The 21072-nt window shown below is 39.6% G+C and overlaps 1 protein-coding gene across 2 annotated transcripts in view; it reads right to left on the minus strand.

Annotated features, from left to right (window-relative positions):
* Positions 1 to 8518: 8518 nt before the first annotated feature.
* Positions 8519 to 21072, minus strand: part of DDIAS (DNA damage induced apoptosis suppressor) — a 33627-nt gene continuing 21073 nt past the window's right edge. For both annotated transcript variants that reach the window (XM_009187014.3, XM_021926361.1), the window contains exons 3-5: positions 14249 to 14410; positions 13212 to 13329; positions 8519 to 11467 (exon numbers count right to left, since the gene is read on the minus strand). In XM_009187014.3, the coding sequence (XP_009185278.1) occupies positions 8846 to 11467; positions 13212 to 13329; positions 14249 to 14410 (2902 nt within the window). In that variant the 3' untranslated portion in view covers positions 8519 to 8845. The remainder of the gene's footprint in view (positions 11468 to 13211; positions 13330 to 14248; positions 14411 to 21072) is intronic.

Consider the following 21072-nt stretch of genomic DNA (forward strand, 5'->3'; position numbering starts at 1 on the left):
ACACAAACAGGGCTGATACATGCCCTTTGCTCAGCATATTGCAGGCATCAAAAAGGAAAGAAAAGCTGCAGCCCTTTGGGGATCCCAGACCTAGTAGCTCCTTCAACCAGGGCTGTGACATCCTCTTTGGGGCTCTGCGGTTCCTGGCATCTCCAAGCTTCTGGGCCCCACCACATTCCCCAATGTCAGCTGTGGAAGTAGCTTGTGGGATGCCTGGTCCAGCCACAGCCTTGCAGGGAGCTGGTGCTTTTGCTGGTTCCTGGAGCTGCCCATCCTGCTGCAGTTAGCATGCCTGGCTGTGCGCAGTGGCTGGACCTCATGCTCACTCGCTCACTCACACAGCCCCTGCTGCTCCTTTCACCCTTGACAGGCATGGGATCCAGGCTGGGTAGCGTGAACCAAGTGCAGTCTGCCAAGCTGAGTGGGCCCAGTGGGCCTGAGAAAAACTCTGGTAAAGGCACCATTGGCCACAGAGGTTTCTGGTTGGTGAAGCAACACCCCAAGGATCCCATACGAGTACCATGCTGATTTGGTTACTATAGCTTTGCAGTAAATTTTGAAGTCAGGAAGTGTGATAAGCTGAAAAGTTTTTTTTTTTTTTTTTTTTTTTGGTTCAGTATTGCTTTGGCTATTTGGGGTCTTCCATGGTTCCATATAAATTTTAGGATTTTTTTTCTATTTCTTTGAAGAATGTCATTGGTATTTTGATAGGGATTGCATTGAATCTGTAAATTGCATTGGGCAGTATTGTCAGTTTAACAACATTAATTCTTCCAACCCATGAGCATGGAATATCTTTCCTTTTTTTTGTGGTCTCTTCAATTTTTTTCATCAATGTTTTATAGTTTTCCTTGTATGGATTGTTAGCTTCTTTGTTTAAATTGATTCCTAGGTATTTTCTATTCCTTGTAGCTACTGTAAAAGGGATTGCTTTCTTGATTTCTATTTCAGATTGTTTGCTCTTGACATACATAAATCCTATTGATTTTTGTATATTGATTTTGTATCCTGCAACTTTACTGAATGTTTATCAGCTCGAATAGTTGTTGTTTTTTTTTTTTTTTTTTTTTTGGTAAGTCTTTAGGTTTTATTTCTTTCTGTTGCCTTAGTGTTGTGGTCAGGACTTCCAGTACTATGTTGAGTGAAAATGGTGAAAATTGGCATCCTCTTCTTGTTATAGACTTTAGAGGAAAGGCCTTTACTTTTCCCCCTTTTAGTACAATGTTAGCTGTGGGTTTGTCATATGTGGCCTTTATTTTGAGGTATGTTCCTTCTATACTCAGTTTGATGAGGATTTTTTTTATCATAAAGGACATGAATTTTATCAAATGCTTTTTGACATCTATTGAAATAATCATGGTTTTTGTTCTTGGTTCTATTAATGTGATGTGTTATGTTTATTGATTTGTGTATATTGAGCCATACTTAAATCCCTGTGATAAATTCTACTTGAATGGTGAATGATCTTTCAAATGTGGTGAATGATCTTTCAAATGTATTCTTAAATTAGGTTTGCTAGTATTTTGTTGAGGAGTTTTGCATCTATGTTCATCAGTGATATTGGCCTGGAGTTTTATCTTTGTGTCCTTATCTGGTTTGGTATTGGGGTAACACTGGCCTTGTAGAATGACTTTGGAAGTATTTCCTTTTCTTCAATCTTTATTTTTTTTGAAGAGTTTGAGTAGAATTTGTATTTGTTCTTTTTAAAATGCTTGGTAGAATTCAGCAATGAAGCTCTTGGTTCTGGGCTTTTCTTTGATGGTAGACTTTTTATTACAGCTTTGATCTCATTACTTTTTATTGGTTTGTTGAGGTTTTCTATTTTTTCATGACTCAGTCTTGGTAGGTTATATATGTCCAGGAATTTACCCATTTCTTCTTGGTTTTTCAGTTTGTTAGTGTGTAGTTGTTCATAATAGTCTGATCCTCTGTATTTCTGTGGTCTCCGTTGTCTTCTGTTTCTAATATTATTTGTCTGGTTCTTCTTTCTCTCTCTTTTTTGTTGTTAGTGATATGATATGGATCCATGTCCCACCAAATCTCATGTTGAATTGTAATCTCCAGTATTGGAGATAGGGACTGCTGGAAGGTGATTGGATCATGGGGGTGGATCCTTCATGAGTGGTTTACCAGCATCCGCTTGGTGCTGTTCTCATGATGGTGAGTTATCATGAGATCTGGTTGTTTAAAAGTGTGTAGCACTCCTGCCCCCTACTCTTGCTCCTGCTTCCACCGTGTCTGCCTTCTGCCATAAGCAAAAGCTCCCTAAGGCCTCCCTAGAAGCAGATGCTGCCATGCTTCCTGTAAAGTCTGAGAACCATGAGCCAATTAAGCCTCTTTTCTTACAAATTACCCAGGCTCAGGTATTTCTTTACAGCAGTGTAAGAACGGACTAATACAATTAGTCTAGCTAAAGGTTTGTCAGTTTTGTTTCTTTTCAACAAACCAATTTTTTTTCATTGATCTTTTGGGCTTTCTTTAAGTCTCAATTTCATTTATTTCTGCTCTGATCTTTATTATTTCTTTCTTCTACTAATTTCGGGTTTGTTCTTGCTTTCCTAGTTCCTTGAGGTACATCATTGGGTCATTTATTTGAAGTCTTTTGACTTTTTTTTATACAGGTGTTTATTGCTATGAACTTTTTAGTACTGCTTTTGCTATGTCCCATAGATTTTCATATATTGTATACCCACTTCCATTTGTTTAAAAAAATTTTTAAGTTTCTTTCTTCTTTTTTTTTTTTTTTTTGAGACAGAGTCTTACTCTATTGCCCAGGATGGAGTGCAATGGCATGATCTTGGCTCGCTGCAACCTCTGCCTCCCGGGTCCAAGCAATTCTCCTGCCTCAGCCTCCTGAGTAGCTGGGATTACAGGCATGTGCCACCACACCTGGCTAATTTTTGTATTTTTAGTAGAGACAACGTTTCACCGTGTTGGCCAGGCTGGTCTTGAACTCCTGACCTCGTGATCTGCCCACCTTGGTCTCCCAAAGTGCTGGGAAATTACAGGCATGAGCCACCATGCCTGGCCTAAAGCTTCTTTCTTAATTTCTTTATTGACCTGTTGGCTGTTCAGGAGAATGTTTAATTTCCATGGAAATTAATTTTGTAAAGTTTCTGAGGTTCCTCTGATACTGGTTTCTTGTTTTATTCCATAGTGGTGAGAAAAGATACTTAATATGGTTTTTACCTTCTTTTGAATTTGTTCAGACTTGTTTTGTGGCTTAAGATATGGTCTGTTCTTGAAAATGTTTTATGTGATGTTGAAAAGTATGTGTATTCTGCAGCACCTGGGTGAAATGTTCAGTATGTGTCAGATAGGCCTTATTAGGTGTTTTCTGTCTAGATGATCTGTTCATTCCTGAGAATGGGGCATTAAAGTCCTCTACTATTATTATTTTTAGAGACAGGGTTTCACTCTGTTGCCCAGGCTGGAGTGCAGTGGTGTGGTAGCTCACAGTAACCGTGAACTCCAGTGGTAGCTCATTGTAACCATGAACTCCTGGGCTCAAGTGATCCTCCCACCTTATCCTACAGGTGCACACCACCATGCCCAGCTAACTTTTACAATTTTTTTGTGGAGATGGGGTCTTCTTATGTTGACCAGGCTGGTCATGAACTCCTGGCTTCAGGTGATCCTCTACTTCAGCCTCCCAAAGCACTGAGATTGTAGGCATAAGCCACTGTGCCCAGCCCCCTACTATTATTGCATTACAGTTTATCTTTCCTTTAGCTGTATTAGTGTTTGCTTTATATACTTGAAAGTTCTGGTGTTGGGTGCATACATATTTTTAAAGGTTATATCCTCTGGCTGAATTGACCTATTCATTGTTTTATAGTGACTTTTTTGGGTCTCTTTTCACATTCCTTGATTTGTATTCTATTTTATCTGATGTAAATACAGCTACTCTTGTTCTTTTTTTGGCTTTCAGTTGCATGGAATATCTTTTTCCACCCATTCACTTTTAATCTACATATGTCTTTATAGGTGAAGTGGGTTTCCTGTAGTTAGCCCTTGTTTCTCTATCCATTCACTCTATAAGAGGCACCATCATTGGACTGGGCATGGCAGCTTGGCCCTCTAATCCTGGCATGTTGGGAGGTTGCGGTGGGAGGCTTACTTGAGCCCAGGAGTTCGAGAGCAGCCTAGACAACATAGGGAGACCCTGGCTCCAACAAAATATTTTTAAAATTGGCCAGGAACGGTGGCTCATGCCTGTAATCTCAGCACTTTGGGTGGCCGAGGCGGGGAGATCACTTGAGCTCAGGAGTTTGAGACCAGCCTGGGCAATACAGTGAGACTCTGTCTCTACAAATAATAAAAAAAAATTAGTTGGGTATGGTGGTGCACGCTTGTAGTCCCAGCTACTCAAGAGGCTGAGGTGGGAGGATTGCTTGAGCCGGGGAGGTGGAGGTTGCAGTAAGCCAGGACCGCACCACTGCACTCCAGCCTGGGTAACAGAGCGAGATCCTGCCTAAAAAAAAAGAGGCACTATTTTTTTAAAACAGGCAAATAAGGAGGCACAAAAGGACAATAAGGAGGGATGATAAGAAAGTACCTCTGAGGCCTGGGTGAGTGGGGATCCTGTCACAGCCCCTACGCTTCAGGGAGACTAAGGCTTTGGAATGCCTCCCTCAAGGTTCCTTCTAAATGCTTTAGCGCCTGGTAGAGGTGCACCCTGAGCCTGGACCTGGTCCCATGTGGGAGCTAGTTGCCAGAAGTGCCTCCCTTGAAATTTTCTAAGTCTCACTTTTGTGCTTGTGACAGTGCCATTTAACCAACCCTCTACATCGTGTTTGGTGTGTACCAAATGTCCTGAGGAGCTTGGGACTTGCACCTATGAAATCAAACCTGGGTCTTAAGAGAATGGGTCATTCCCATTGGCTGAGGCAAGAGTGCTTTCATAAGATAGTACAAGATTGGGTTGCCAGAATGGTGCTGACATATTTTTAGGTGACTCTCATATTCATTTAGGTGACTCTCACAAGTTCAGGGTTGTGGCTACCAAAGGTCACCACTGGTCCTCGGGACTGAGTTGTGTGTGTAGGCCCATGCAGTGGGTCTCCCTGGTCTGCGAGGGTAGTGGCAGCTGTTATTTACCCTGCCTGCCTCCAGCCACTGACACCAGGAAGGTTACCTTTCCCACTTCTGCAGGCCATGCCTATCTCCTCTGAGGCCTTTAAGACTGTTGGTCCCCAATGCCAGTGGGCAATTCCAATCAATGTCCTCTCATTTCCAATTGATAGTTACACTGTGCTTTCCAGATCAGGCATTAAGCCATACTGATGGAGGAATAGACATTCTTTGCACAAATGGAACCGCTCTTCTTGCTCCAACCACGGAGCAAGGATAGGCTCTTGCCTATCCTTCCAGGGTGCAGCCAACATTGAAAGAGATCACAGTATAGGAATGCAGTAACTGCAGCCTAAAATGTTCAAAAGACTGCATGGTTGGAAAGCAATATTTAGTCCAAATGGTAAATAGGACCAAAAAATGGATTGTTATTTATTTTCCTGTACACTCTGGGTAGGATTTGCTTGCTTTTCGGTAATCGCCAGTGAAGTACGGTAACAACCTTTGAGAGATCATTGGAAACCAGTATTCACAGTAGCACAACGAATGCTGCATCATAAAGGAGGAAGTAGCATTAAACAAATGACATTAGGGAACTGCTGAGGCAAGATCTATACAGCTCAACACAAAACAGTTTCTGAAGTCATGACATTGTAAATCCTAACAGCATCATTACTCTTTTATCACAGAGGGAGATAAGAAATTAGCCAGGAATAGCACATCTGACAAAAAGAACACAGACTATTTCCTAGTCCCAAAGACTAGGGAAGAGTCTAGAAAGAATTAAGAATCTTTGTATGAACTGATTGGACAATAAATATGCACCAGTTTTTTTGAGACAGGGTCACCCAGGCTGCAATGCAGTGGCACAATCTCAGTTCACTGCAAGCTGCACCTCCTGGGTGCACCTTAGCCTCCCAAGTAGCTGGGACTACAGGCTGTGCCACTACACTTGGCTACTTTTTTGTAGAGGTGAGATTTTGCCATGTTGCCCAGGCTGGTCTTGAATTCCTAGACTCAAGGAAGCCTCCTGCCTTGGCCTCCCAAAGTGCTGGGATTACAGGCACAAGCTACTGGGTTTGGCTGATTGTTCTTTTCATAGGAAAAATAAACATTCTTGAGTCTGTAGTGATAGAAGGAAAAGCAAACTCATTTACCATCACTGACTCTTTATTCTTAAAAATGAAAAATAGGCCGGGCGCGGTGGCTCAAGCTTGTAATTCCAGCACTTTGGGAGGCTGAGACGGGAGGATCACGAGGTCAGTAGATCGAGACCATCCTGGCTAACACGGTGAAACCCCGTCTCTACTAAAAAAAATACAAGGAACTAGCTGGGCGAGGTGGCGGGCGCCTGTAGTCCCAGCTACTCGGGAAGCTGAGGCAGGAGAATGGCGTAAACCCGGGAGGCGGAGCTTGCAGTGAGCTGAGATCCGGCCACTGCACTCCAGCCTGGGCGACAGAGCGAGACTCCGTCTCAAAAAAAAAAAAAAAAGAAAAAAAAGAAAAATAAAGTATATTTAACATCGAGATCTGGTGGGCAACATTTTAACCAAGCAATCTAACTTAGCATTACTAGTAGTGGAATAACTTGATATTGTGTCTCCTCGTGTTACAACATAAAGTACACAACATGAGCCATGCAATATCCCTGCCAAAACCTGAATCGCATCTAGTCTTTAGGCCTAATTTTCAGGAAATGTGGGGACTGGGGTGGGGTAGAGGAACAAGGTACTGATAGTATAAGGAAGCAAACATACCAGTCAAGAATGTGGGACATTCTACAGAACACTGGTTTGATTTTTTTTCTCATAAAGTTACTATTATGTGAAATAAGAGGTGAGGTTCTAGAAAAAGAGACAAGCAAACACTGTGGATGAACCATGATGAAATTCTGGTTAAATAACAATTATAATTTGGGGACAAGTAGAAAAAATTGATTATGGGCTGAATATTAGATGATATTGGGGAATTACTGTTATTTTTCCTTGGTGTGATGACACTGTGGCTATGTAGAAAGAAGCTTTTAAGAAAATTTACACTGAAGAATTTAGGGGTGAAATGTCCTGTCTGCAGCTTTTAAAATGGTTTAGCAAAGCAAAACTGTATCTATATAGACACACAGAAACCAAACACACACACACAAGGCAAAATCTTTAAAATGACTGAATCTAAATGGTATGTACAGATACCGTATCATTGTGCTATTCTTTCAACTTTTTTTTTTTTTTTTGAGACAGAGCCTTGATCTGTCGCCCAGGCTGGAGTGGAGTGGCGCAATCTTGACTCACTGCAACTTCCGCCTCCAGGGTTCAAGTGATTCTCGTGTCTCAGCTTCCTGGGTAGCTGGGATTACAGGCATGCACCACTATGCCTGGCTAATTTTTGTATTTTTAGTAGAGACAGAATTTCACCATGTTGGCCAGGTTGGTCTTGAACTACTGACCTTAGGTAATTTGCCCACCTCGGCCTCCCAAAGTGTTGGGATTACAGGCGTGAGACACCACGTCTGGCTGCTTTCAACTTTTCTGTTTGCAAATTTTCAAAATAAAAAATTGGAGAGAGGGGAAGACAGGTAAAAATATAGGGGGAATATTTGGTATAAGACTTCAAAGATGGGTGTAATAGATCAATAGTCTAAATGGAAAGATTAGCACTTAGATGGTGTGTATCATTTTCTGAGACTAGAGGAGTACAGGTAGTCATGTGGGTAGGTATGGGTGTGGGAATTTGAGAAAATATCAAGTGATCTCAATATTCTTCAAGAGACAGGAGGCAAGGAGAGTAGCAGTTGCTTTGTGGCATGAAGAAAGTATTGTTTTGGAATGGTTGCTGTGGGGAATGGCAAAGGAAGCTGACCAGGGATATGCGAAAGATTTCACAGGGTGCAGCAGAGCTGCTGCTAAGACTTGAGTGTCTGAAAATTGCTTCTCATTTTTGTTCCTATTAGCATACCAAGCTTAGCGCCTATCATAGAACCCACCAGATTCTAATTGCCTGATTACTCCAATAGATCATGAGTTTGAGGGAAGGAGCTTGATTTTTATCTTCAGTTTCCAGCACTAAGCACAGCCCTTGGCATGTAGAGTAGGCATTCAATGTATACATATTAAATAAAATAGCAAGAGTTTCACACATAACTTGTAAATCTTTTTTTTTTTTTTTTTTTTTAAACGTTTCTTCTTACCCTCAGCTCACTGATGGGTTAGCTGCTTTTCTTCCATGCTCCCACAGCAACATAAATGTTTGTCATGCCCATTACAAACCCATATCATTGCATTTTCTGCACTGTATGAAATTACCTGTTTATCTGTCTGTCTTCTCCAGCAGACTAAAATATTTTGAGATCAGTGATCTTGTAGCTTTCTATCCCAAACTCAGCACACTTATTGGCCTATAATATAACAGGCATTTTCTGGTCTGAGCTGAACAATTAAAAAAGATTAAGTTTTGGTTTGCAAAGGCTTTATTTCTGGATGTATAGGTGATTTTAACAAATATTAATACTTTCAAAAACAATCTTAACAATATTATTAAAGTAAAATAAACAGTATAAGATAAAGTGCTCAATTACCTAATCATAGTATTCTAGATAAAACCTGGGGAAAACAATGGCTTTATATTTTAAAAGGCACAGTAGCACCCAGCACAGTCCTCTTTTTCAATTTGCTTCTCTCCAAGTGTTCAAAATGTAAGGAATGCTTTCCATACCCCTGAAGGCAAACATTTCCAAACAGATTTAAAAGTTCAGGAATTGGGTTCAGGTGACTTTTTGTTAAAACAATTCAGGTGACCAAGCACTTTGAGTATCACACACTGAAGGTGGGCCTTTTTCTGAAAATGGAAGGCAACATTCTAAACAAGAATCAGGTCCAAGAATAGGGTGCAGCTGAGGTGCTGCTAAGACTTGAATGTCTGGACATTTGGAAATCCAGCCTGAACTTTTACAGTTATATTTAGGAGTTTTCTCTTTCATAACAACTGCTGTAAGCATATTCTTTAATTTCTTCTTAATTAAACCTTTATTGGTTCCTTGTCTAATATGTTTCAGTTTCTTTCTTGGTAACTCTTGATCAGGGAAATGATGGGCAGCAAGGCATTTCCCTAGACCTATGACTTGGAATCCAAGCATATCTGAAGGAAATATTTTTTGTGTGGTAGGAGGGACCCATTCATCACTATCAGTTTCATGGCACTCAGCAAAAGGAGAGGGATTGAAAACTTCTGGTTGTGAAATACCAGATACAATAGGGCTTCTGATTTTCTGGCTAGGTGTTTTTATATTTTTTGGACAGCTTGGGCTAGCTTGCTGTTTGTCATTTTCCGGGAAAATCCTTATTTTTTCATAGTTAGCATCAAGATCTGAATAAAATACAGGTTTTTTAAAAGCTCTGTTTATCCCATGAATTCTTGTTTGGTGGAATCCTGAAATTGGAGTTGACTGTGAACATGGAACAAAGTCTTGACTATTTTCAACATTATATTCTGAATCTGATTGAAATTGAGGTGTTGGAGAGCATGTTCTTGAACGCCTAGAGCCAGAAATGCTTTGCAAGGATAATTTTTGTGAAGGCTGGATGAAGTCTTCAGAAAGTGATCTCAGTGAAAAATCAGACTCCGAAGGATGACTTTCTGCCAAAGACGTTCCCTGTTGTAACAAAATTTCCTGTGATTTTTTGGTAATCTCTGTTGCAATGTCCATTTCTTTAGCAATATCATCAAAGAGATCAGCAGAGGCATCATAGCTACCTTCATAACCAATAGAATAGCTCTGCGTTAAGTTGTTATTGATATGTCCCCAAGGCATTTCTTTCAATGTATTTGTACTTCTATTTGGACTATTGCAAAGAGTTTCTAAAGGATATGTAAGTTTCCTGCAGATTGTAAAACTGTCATCTTGGTTCTTGGACCACCTATAATATTGTTTATTTTCTAATTTGCAAAGATCAGAGACATCATTGTACTTCCTAGAACATAGAGTTGTCAACTTTTCATTCATTACTGAAAGTGATTTTTCTCCACATCCATTCAAATATTTGTTATTTAGACTAAAATGGTCACTCTCTGAAGTACTGGGCCTAAACAGAATTTCATCCCTGGGTGGTGAGATTCTGATAGTCTTCTTAAGAGTAACTATTGTTTCTGAATCTTTTGAAGATGAAAACAGAGCTGACAGGCAAGGATTTGGTAGAAAATACTCTGACATACCTCTTCCACTATGATTTACAGAGACAGCCTCTACTTTGTTATCTGGTTGTGACTCCTTTTCAACACTAGGACTTAGATTTACTTTACAGTTGAAAAGGAAGTCATCTTTGCTACAGTTTGCTTTGACTATTGCTTGTGATGATCTTAAAGCTATAGGTGGTGTATGCAGGGCTCCAGTAGTTCTCTGGGGAGTCACAGATAACCTGCTGTGGTCTGCATGAAATGTATCAATGTCGTTATCTACATGATGCTTCCTACTACTGACATCTGCCTGGGTTATAGCAATCTCACTTTCAAGAACTGCCAGAAACTTGTTCAAGCTTTCAGAGAATGGCAGATCATCCCAAATTTGAGGGTCGCCATCCTGGGAATTGCTGGCTGTCACTTCAAGTCTGACTAACGAAGGTGGACAACATGTAGACCTCTTTTGAAGGCTAGTGGGGGTATCTATACCATGATGCTGGAAACATGGTGGCTCATGCTGGGACCTATTTTTAATTTCCACTGCACTGTGGAAGGATTTTGTATTACTTGACTCAAGGGGCTCTCGCATTTCCAAAGAGAATAAATTAGAGTCATTAACTCCAATTTCATGATGACTGCTGTGAACTGCACTCAGCTCCTTAGCTTGTAAGCCAAGTTCTTTACCCAACTTTTCTGCTGTACTCTTTTTATCCATATATGAAACAAGGCTCCATGAATGCTGAATGGGATCATGGCAGCTACTGGAACCAGTGGCCTCTGCAATGGAGATGGAATTTCTGTTCTGCTGAAGAGTACCAAAGGCCTTACTTTGTTCTGAAGCTGAAAAATCATCATTATCTGTTAGCTTTGAAACAATGGAAGTGAACTCAAGTGATGGCTGCCAGAATTTTGAAAAAGTATCCTTGCTGCAGGACTTGAAAAAATAAGAAGTGCTGTCAGAAGTATATATGCTGCTGAGATCACTATTTGAGTGATCTAAAGAAAGTAAGTGATTGTTAGGTGCGTGAGAGTCACACTGAAGTTTCCTGAAATTAAAAGTCTGCAAAAGTTGACAGAAGTAGTCAATGACAGTAAAGCCTGCAACACCTGGGTCCGGTAGAACAATCTGGCAAGCCACTAGTGATCTGGCTTTTCTTTTGTGGTCAGAGCATTGCTGTAAGAAGTTACTGGCATCTGCACCTTGTCCAGGGTGGCTTTCAAAATTCTGTGAAAGAAGTAAAGAAATTTAAGTAAGAATAAAATTGTCTTCCTTTTACTTAAAACATGAAACAGAGATTTAGCCAGGCACAGTGGTTCATGCCTGTAATCCCAGCACTTTGAGAGGCCGAGGCAGGCAGATCACTTGAGCCTTAGGAATTTGAGACCAGACTGGGCAACATGGTAAAACCCCGTCTCCACAAAAAAATACCCCCACAAAAATTAGCTGGGCATGGTGGTGTATGCCATGCTACTCAGGAGGCGGAGGTGGCAGGATCTCCAGAGCCTAGGGAGGTCAAGGCTGCAGTGAGCCATGATCTTGCTACTGCACTCCACCCTGGGTGACAGAGTGCGACCCTGTCTCAAAAATAAAATAAACAAACAGATTTAAAAGGTTAAAACAGACACAACTATTACCCCCACCCCCCAATTCCAATTCTGATTCTGTTAGAGTTATAGGCAAAGTAGCGTATGTAAGAGAATATAAACCTTAGAGTAAAGAGCTTGTTTAAACTGATTTGAAGAAATCCTAGTTCCAGCATTTACTAATAGTGTTGAGACTGGACAATTTATTTAACCTCTCGGGGTCTTAGTTTTCTCATTTATAAAATAAAAATAAAAATGCAGATTACTGTTTAGTAATAAAATGGAAAACTGCACAGTGCCTAGAAAATAGTAGTGGCTCAATAAATGGCAACGATCATAGTTCTCATTAAATAAGGAAAGAGAGGAAGGGAGAGGAGGGGAAAAAAGGGGAGGGGGAAGAAGAAGAGAGGAGAGAAAAGGATTGTCTATGATTTTCACAAAGTAAAGCTCTGTAGCCGCTGATTCTACTTTCCCTTTGGATTTTTCTCACTCTTCTGTTGTGGAGTGCTCTATTTCCTCTTTTAAAACCCTGATTTCAGTGTGGAAAAAAATGTCTCTTTGTTCCCTTTAGCATAGATGAGACAGAAAACTGTTACTCCTTCAAAGTCAATACATTTTTTAACTTCTTCTACAGTCACTTTTATAATTATTTAAGACCATATTTCTTAATCTAGTTTTAGTATTCCTATCAATACTCAGATAATTTGCCTTCAGTGTTCCATTATTCTCTTTTTATAGATGACAGAATTAAAAAGCTAGAGAATCGATGGAAGTTTTACTATATAATTTGAACAAAATCTGGAGGGCAAAATAAATACTAACAACCAAAAACAAATATCTAACATTTCTTTTTTTTTTTTTTTTGAGACGGAGTCTTGCTCTGCCGCCCACACTGGAGCGCAGTGGCCGGATCTCAGCTCACTGCAAGCTCCGCCTCCCGGGTTTACGCCATTCTCCTGCCTCAGCCTCCCGAGTAGCTGGGACTACAGGCGCCCGCCACCTCGCCCAGCTAGTATTTTTTTGTACTATTTAGTAGAGACGAGGTTTCACCGTGTTAGCCAGGATGGTCTCGATCTCCTGACCTCGTGATCCGCCCGTCTCCGCCTCCCAAAGTGCTGGGATTACAGGCTTGAGCCACCGCGATATAATAAATGTATATTTTTAAGCTCTGAAAGCATTTGAAGTAGGCTCCCCTGACTTTTGAAAGAGGAAGTTGTTACACATGGTGTTTTAACAGACCACCTATAGGCTATTTTTAAGTAGTTTAAAGTGTTTCCACAGGCCTTCACATTTATAGAACTCCTAACAACTATTTAGAAAATTCACATAATTCATTATAATGGAAATGTTAACAGATTATTAAAAAGAAAGTTAGTCTCAATTACCGTCACTCCAAAAATAAAGCTTTGTCCAACAAAGCAAGTTTCAACTGCTTTAGTTAATAGATTCTGAGTTGTATCATTGTCGAGTGTTTCTGGAATTTTATTAGGATCCTGAATGTACCTTGATTGGGAAAAAAAAAAAAAATGTGAAGAAATAAACTTTGAAATTTTAACTTGCCATAAAGTCAGAGACACGATTAATTTGAAAATGCAGCATGAATCTTTTATAGAGGAAAAAAAAGTGACTTTAAGAGTCAGGCAGTTTGTTCTCTCTAGTTTCTCACAGCACAGAAAAACCAAGAAAACCAATTGATCAAGTGTGAGTAAAGTAGTTACCTGACTAACCATCAGGCCCAGCAATAATTATAGGGAAAAATAAAAGTGGCAGTGCAAATAGTGGTGGGATCTCTAGTCCTTCACTTCAAAGCAGGAAAAAGTCTTCCCTTTTCTCTGATAATCCTGGTTGTGGTCCCTTTATTGTCTCAAGCACAAAAACGTGGACATAGATTTCTTGTAAGTGATTAGGGGAGGAGGGCAGAAGATTGAAGGGGAAGAAAAGCTTTAATTGTTTATCCTTATATTCTCAGGACAATGTCATAAAGGGTCAAACTATGCAAATAAAGTTGCAATACAGATAAAAAAATAACAAAACTTCAATTTCTGATATGCAAATATTCCCTCAAATAGATTCTCCTGCCTTAGGGGGAACTTAACTGTTTGAATGCTAACCTCAATTTGGATAATCCTTCAATCTGAAATTATGTTACTTTCTTAGCCTCTATTTCTGTAACTTGGATTAGAGATTTATAATTTAATATTGTAATTACAGATTAATTACCCTAAATAAAAGGAGACTGTTTTAACATCATCATAATATGTATTCAGGGAATAAACATCTTTCTTACTTGCTTGTCCTTTAAAGGAATTGACGATCTGGGGTTGAATGATCATCTTTTTACAAAAATGCATATTGCCTTATAAACTTGTATCTTCAAATTCTAAGGGCAGTCAGGAAAAAAGGATGTTTTAAGTATTCTTACCTGTACAAACCAGAGGCAGTAAGACCAAAAAATGTATCTAAGCAACTTCCAAATACAGTAATAACAGACAATTTGTTTGATTCTGCAACTTTTAAGGAAAGTTTGTATCTGTAATTGGCATTTCCAGATTCACCAGTACAGCCACATTTCGGACACTTAGACCTAGAAAAGTGGTGGGAAAAAGTGTGGAGATGTTCATTAAATGTTTTTCATATGATGAAAACTCCAGAAGAGTAAAAATTTAAAATAATATTTTGTGTATAAACGCTCCTACACAACTCAAATTCTTCTTAAACTCTTTCAGATCAACTTCTTTTAAATTTCTCTATTCAGAATAGTCAGCTTTACTGATTTAAATTAAATAGCCCCAAGTTGATAGAAATACATACCAAATTGATAGAAAACTAAAGGAGAACTGTGCATGAAAGAGAGGACAAAAAGGCCGGGCGCGGTGGCTCATGCCTGTAATTCCAGCACTTTGGGAGGCCGAGGTGGGTGGATCATGAGGATAGGAGATTTAGACCATCCTGGCTAACACGGTAAAACCCCGTCTCTACTAAAAATACAAAAAAATTAGCCAGGCGTGGTGGTGGGCGCCTGTAATCCCAGCTACTCAGGAGGCTGAGGCAGAAGAATGATGTGAACCTGGGAGGCGGATCTTGCAGTGAGCCAAGATCGCACCACTGCACTCCAGCCTGGGGAACAGTTCCACTCCATCTCAAAAAAAAAAAAAAAAAAAGAGAGAGGACAAACAATAAATAATCTCAAAATATTTAATATCTATTTATACACAAAGCACTTAATTGCATTTTTCTCACCATAATGAAAATTACTTTCTTTAATTCATTAGAATATGTTGATAACTTACCAGATTATAAAACTGGATATGAAAACCATGCAATTTAACTTGTTTTTTTAAAGACAATATGTAATGGTGGCTAAAGGCTTTCTAGTAGAAAAAGTACACATCTACATGGCAGTGTAACTCTATTGCCATGTACTCATTGTCTGACAGTTACTAAATTCTTGAGTTCCTCATCTATAAAGTCCAGGGCTGAAGAAGGATTAAAATAGACAAATAAAGGGTCTAGTGCAAATACTGTGAAATTAGTGTTAGTCTGCTTCGCCCTCATAATTATATTAAGTATTGTGATAATTACTGTCACTTGTACTGTTTCCTTCTTTTCTAGTTTGTAATGTATTATAACTCTGCTTTCTATCTTTCATGTTAATTTCCACCCCCTCAGTTATGTTAACTTTATTTAATAGACAGAATAGTCTAAAAATTTTTTTGAAATACAACAAGCACCTAAAAACATTTTACGGTAATGGCTAATACTAGAATTTTGTTTTTTCTTCAGGTTGCTAAAGATCTTAAAAAAGAGTGGCAAAAGGCAAACAGAAAGCAAGGTGAAAGATGGTTGTATAAATTTGATTGTTGCCAGATAGCCACTAGGGGGAGTCTAAAATCTGTAGCTCTCAATGTGACTCACCATTATTAGATCTGTGCTATGATTCTTCTGCCATACTGAGGATGGATCTATACCAACCCATTCATATAATCCTACACAAATCTGCTGGAGTTTGTGCTGTAGGTTAGCCATAGAATGAATTAAAGGTAATTGACTCACTAGGGGAAAAAACTCCATTAGTACCAAACTCTAGTGAAATGAACTGTTTAAAATATTTATTGGAATTTCTTTAAAGGCTATGCAATAATAACGCATACATGTCTAATGTAAAATTCCTAGCAAAACTTAGACTAATTAATATGCATTAGCATTAAGCTTACAAATGTTTTCAACATACATTATTTCATTTTTATAGGTAAAATTTACAAATAGAGAAATTAGTTTGAATTTTTATCTGAGATGACAAAGTTGGTAAATATATGACCCAAACCCAAGGCTGCGAACTCATATCATGAAGTTCTGATATTATGATATGATAACAGTGGGACCAAATGGTTAAAATAAAGAATTGCTTGCAATGACAATATCAATAATAGCCTCAAAAGACTATGTCTATTAGTGTTAATGCATTTACATATTAAACTATATATTTTTTTATAAAGTACATATGTATAATGAAGATATTTATTTATATAGTTTCCTTTCATCCTTTTAGGAACGATGCTGGATTGAAATAAATGTTAGTGGGATGTAATATAGATTAGAGCTTCTCAAACATTAATATGTATACAAATCATCCAGAGACCTTGTTAAAATGAAGATTCTGATTCAGGAAGTCTGGGATGAGGCCCAAGATCCTGCATTTTTAATAAGCTCCCAGGTGATGCTGATGCAGATGTACCTTAGGCCATACTTCGAGAAACAAGGACATAGACAACATATTCACATCACTGTCCCCTAACTCCTAGAGGCACCCCTATTTCTAAAATGTCATTTGATACAGAATAGCAGTTTTCAAACTTTCTGATTTCGCACTCCTTTATACTCTTAAAAAATTATAGAGAATATCAAAGAGCTTTTGTTTATGTGAATAATAGCTATCTTTTTTTATTCAAAAATATTTACTTGGGCCAGGTGTGATGGCTCACACCTGTAATCCCAGCACTTTGGGAGGCTGTGGCGGGCAGACTGCTCAAGCTCAGGAGCTCGAGTCCAGTCTGGGAAACATGGCAAAACTGCGTCTCTACAAAAAATACAAAAATTAACGAGCGTGGTGGCATGCGCCTGTAGCCCCAGCTACTTGGGATTGCTTGAGCTAAGGAGGCAGAGGTTGTGGTGAGCTGAGATTGTGCCACTGAACTCCAGTCTGGAGGTGAGAGTGTCAGACCTTGTCTCAAAAAAATAAAATAAAATAAAATAAAATAAAATAATTTACTTGCCAAAGATTGAATATATTCAAGGTATACAACATGACGATTTGAAATATGTATACACTGTATAATGATTACCATAGTCAATTTTTTTTTTTTTTTTTCTGAGACAGAGTCTTGCTATTGGTCAGGCTGGAGTGCAGTGGTGTGATCTCGGCTCACTGCAGCCTCCGCCTCTTGGGTTCAAGTGATTCTCCTGCCTCAGCCTCCCGAGTAGCTGAGACTACAGGCGCCCGCCACCACACCCAGCTAATTTTTTGTATTTTTAGTAGAGACAGGGTTTCACCGTGTTAGCCAGGATGGTCTCACTCTCCTGACCTCATGATCTGCCTGCCTCAGCCTCCCAAAGTGCTGGGATTTTGGGAGTGAGCCACTGCACCCGGCTACTATAGTCAAATTATTTAACACATCATACATTACCACTCATGCTGTACATTAGATCCACAGAACTTGTTCATCTTGTATCTGTCTATATTTCTTTTTTGGTTTGTTTTGAGACAGGGTCTCACTCTGCTGCCCAGGCTGGAGTGCAGTGGTACTATCATGGCTTACTGTAACCTCAAACTCCTGGGCTCAAGAGATCCTCCTGCCTCAGTCTTCTGAGTAGCTGGGACCACAGGCACATGCCACCATGTGTGGCTAATTTAAAATTTTTTTTAGAGATGGGGGGGTCTCACTGTGTTGCCCAGACTACTCTTGAACTCCTAGGCTTAAGTGATTCTCTTGTCTCAGCCTCCCAGAGTGTTGGGATTACAGGCGTGAGCCATCACACCTGGCCTCTATTTATATTTCTCATGAAATGAGAAATTAAATGAAAGTGAGAAATTAAAACTGAGAAATCAAAAAAATATTAATTCATTAAAAACAGACCCATTACATGGTTAACACAGAAAACATACTTTTATGAAAAAGTTACGTTTTTCAAATTTTAAAAATTAGTAAGAAGAGACCAGCATTTTTTCACATTTTGCAAATCTCTTTAATGTCTGGTTTCATAAAAAGACAGCTGGATTCTCATATCTGCTTCTCTGCTCAATCTGTTGTGATAGTACATGTTATGTAGCCTCTGGGAAACTCCATTATGCACTCATGAGAGACTGAGAGTGAAAAGGCAAATAATGCCTTAGAATTACGAAAACAGATTTGAGTTCAAGGAGCCTCTGAAAGGATCTATCTGAAATAATGGCTGTAATTTGCTATCTTTTTTGTTTGATCCCAGTTAAAACACTGAGTTTCATTTGTTTATTTTTTATTTTTATTCATTTTTGAGACAGGGTCTTGCTTTGTTGCCCAGGCTGGAGTGCAATGGTATGATCTCAGCTCACTGCAGCCTTGACCCCTCAGGCTCAAGTGATCCTCCCACCTCAGAATCCTGAGCAGCTGGGACTACAGGCACATGCCATGATGTCTGGTTAATTTTGTTTATTTTTGGTAGAGGAAAGGTCTCACTATGTTGACTAGGCTGGTCTCAAAATCCTGGACTCAAGCCTATCTTGGCCTCCCAAAGTGCTGGGATTATAGTTGTGAGACACTGAGCCCAGCCTAATTTTAATTTTTTTTTTTTTTGTAGAGATGGGGTCTCACTACATTGCCCAGACTGGTCTCAAACTCCTGGACTCAAGCAATCCTCCCATCTTGGCCTCCCAAATGCTGGGATTACAGGCATGAGCTACTACGCCCAGCCTGATTTATTTTTCTAGTGTCCTGATATTTAGCCCAGATGTAGAAGAACTGGATTAATGTTTTCTTAGTCTTGAAAACCTTAAAAAATCAGATGAAAGCAATGGACTCACTCTCTCCCCCCAAAAAAACATATATGAACACAATATTCTACATATTTTAGGGACTGGAGGAGTCATACACACCTATAATGTATCCACAGATTCCAGTTTAAGAATATCCTGACTATATGATTATATAATATCCTTTTCCAAGTTTATAGACCCAGATTAAATATACACAAAGTAATGAGACATATTTTAAAAAACATATCTCTTAATGCTTCCACATATCACTTCTCCCACAAAATAAGAAAACTATGATCTATATGTGTGAAATTAAATTTGACTTGCTTAAGTAAATGATATAAGCTCTTTGGGTACTTGGGAATGGGGGAGAGGATAGTAGTCTCTGAGCGATGAGTCCTATTTTAAGACAGGAAAAAAAAGTTATTAGTGTTAGAGACGGATTTCTAGGCTAAAAGGGATTATGGGTCCCATTAGTCACCCAGAAGGGCAATTTCTCTCTGTTTGGGCTGGATGGATAGCTTGCCTGGATAAACAAATCCCTTCTCCAGCTTATAATTTTGGGGAGAGTATAGACATACACTGTTGTGTGTGTATGTGTAGTTACTGCTTCTCATGAAGGACCGAACTAACTTTGTACACTTTTTTTTATAGATGTATGTCTATGTTTGTATATTTATATAATGACACCCCCTTTTGAATGAAATTTAACTTGGAACACTAATATAAGTATGAGAATAGAGATCTTGTTGAAACTAACCTGGGGGCCTGGAGTCCTTCCTACTACTCAGCACTACGCACTATTACTACTCTAATCCCATCTCCCTCCAGAAGCACTTCCATGGAGCGCCAAGGCTCTGCAGAATACCTATAGATTGAAAACTACTTTCAATCTACTGATCTTATCTTGGAGGTTAAGAAAAGAAAAAAGTTAATTCCATAAAGCACAAAATACTTATTATGATTACAGTCACTAAAAATTTCAGGTTCGAAGAAAATATTTAGGGAGGCCTCTCTGTTCTTCAGCATCTCTAAGATCTTCTGCAAAGGCAAGAGCATGGAACTCCTCTGTCATATACTTGCTGTGCTATAGCAATGGGGAAATGAACATGAAGAATTTCTATTTCCTATGTTGGCGTACAACTGATTTCAAGTAAGAAAAGGGGAAAGCAAAAACAACAGTAGAAAAGATAAGTACCAGGATTTAGATCATCATGGCGAATGGGAGGCAGGATTAGATTGCAGCCCAACTCGGACGGACAGAGCAGCATGTAGGGGCTCGCGTCATGAATTTTAGCTCCAGAACAACTGCAAGAACAAACAGGAATCCCAAGAGGACCCACAGACCCTCTGAAGGAAGTGGACTGCTCCTGCAGGACCTGGGAGACACCCCAAATACTGCGTGGTATTCGTGGCTGAGAGACCCATAGACAATTCACATCACAGGACTCTGTGCAGACAAACCCTGAGTCCCACCCTGGAGCCAGATAGACTTGCTGGATGGCTAGACCCAGAAAAGAGACAATCACTGCAGCTCGGCTCACAGGAAGCCACATCCATAGGAAAAGGCGGAGAGTATTACATCAAGGAAACATCCTGTGGGACAAAAGAATCTGAACAACAGCCTTCAGCCCTAGACTTTGCCTCTGACAGAGCCTACCCAAATGAGAAGGAACCAGAAAACCAACTCTGGTAATATGACAAAACAAGGCTCTTTAACACCTCCAAAAAAAAAAAATCACACTAGCTCACCAGCAATGGATCCAAACCAATAAGAAATCCATGATTTACCTGAAAAAGAATTCAGCGAGGCACCAGAGAAAAGCGAAGCCCAGTGGAAGGAAATCCAAAAAACAATACAAGAATCGAAGGGAGAAACATTCAAGGAAATAGAGAGCATAAAGAAAAACAATAAAAACTTGAGGAAACATTGGACACACTTACAGAAATGCAAAATGCTCTGGAAAGTCTCAGCAATAGAATTGAACAAGCAGAAGAAAGAAATTCAGAGCTTGGGGCTGGTCGCGGTGGCTCAAGCCTGTAATCCCAGCACTTTGAGAGGCCGAGACGGGCGGATCACAAGGTCATGAGATCGAGACCATCCTGGCTAACACGGTGAAACCCCGTCTCTACTAAAAAGTACAAAAAACTAGCCGGGCGAGGTGGTGGGCGCCTGTAGTCCCAGCTACTCGGGAGGCTGAGGCAGGAGAATGGCATAAACCCGGGAGGCGGAGCTT

This window comes from Papio anubis, chromosome 12 (assembly GCF_008728515.1).
Source record: "Papio anubis isolate 15944 chromosome 12, Panubis1.0, whole genome shotgun sequence".
Taxonomy (NCBI): domain Eukaryota; kingdom Metazoa; phylum Chordata; class Mammalia; order Primates; family Cercopithecidae; genus Papio; species Papio anubis.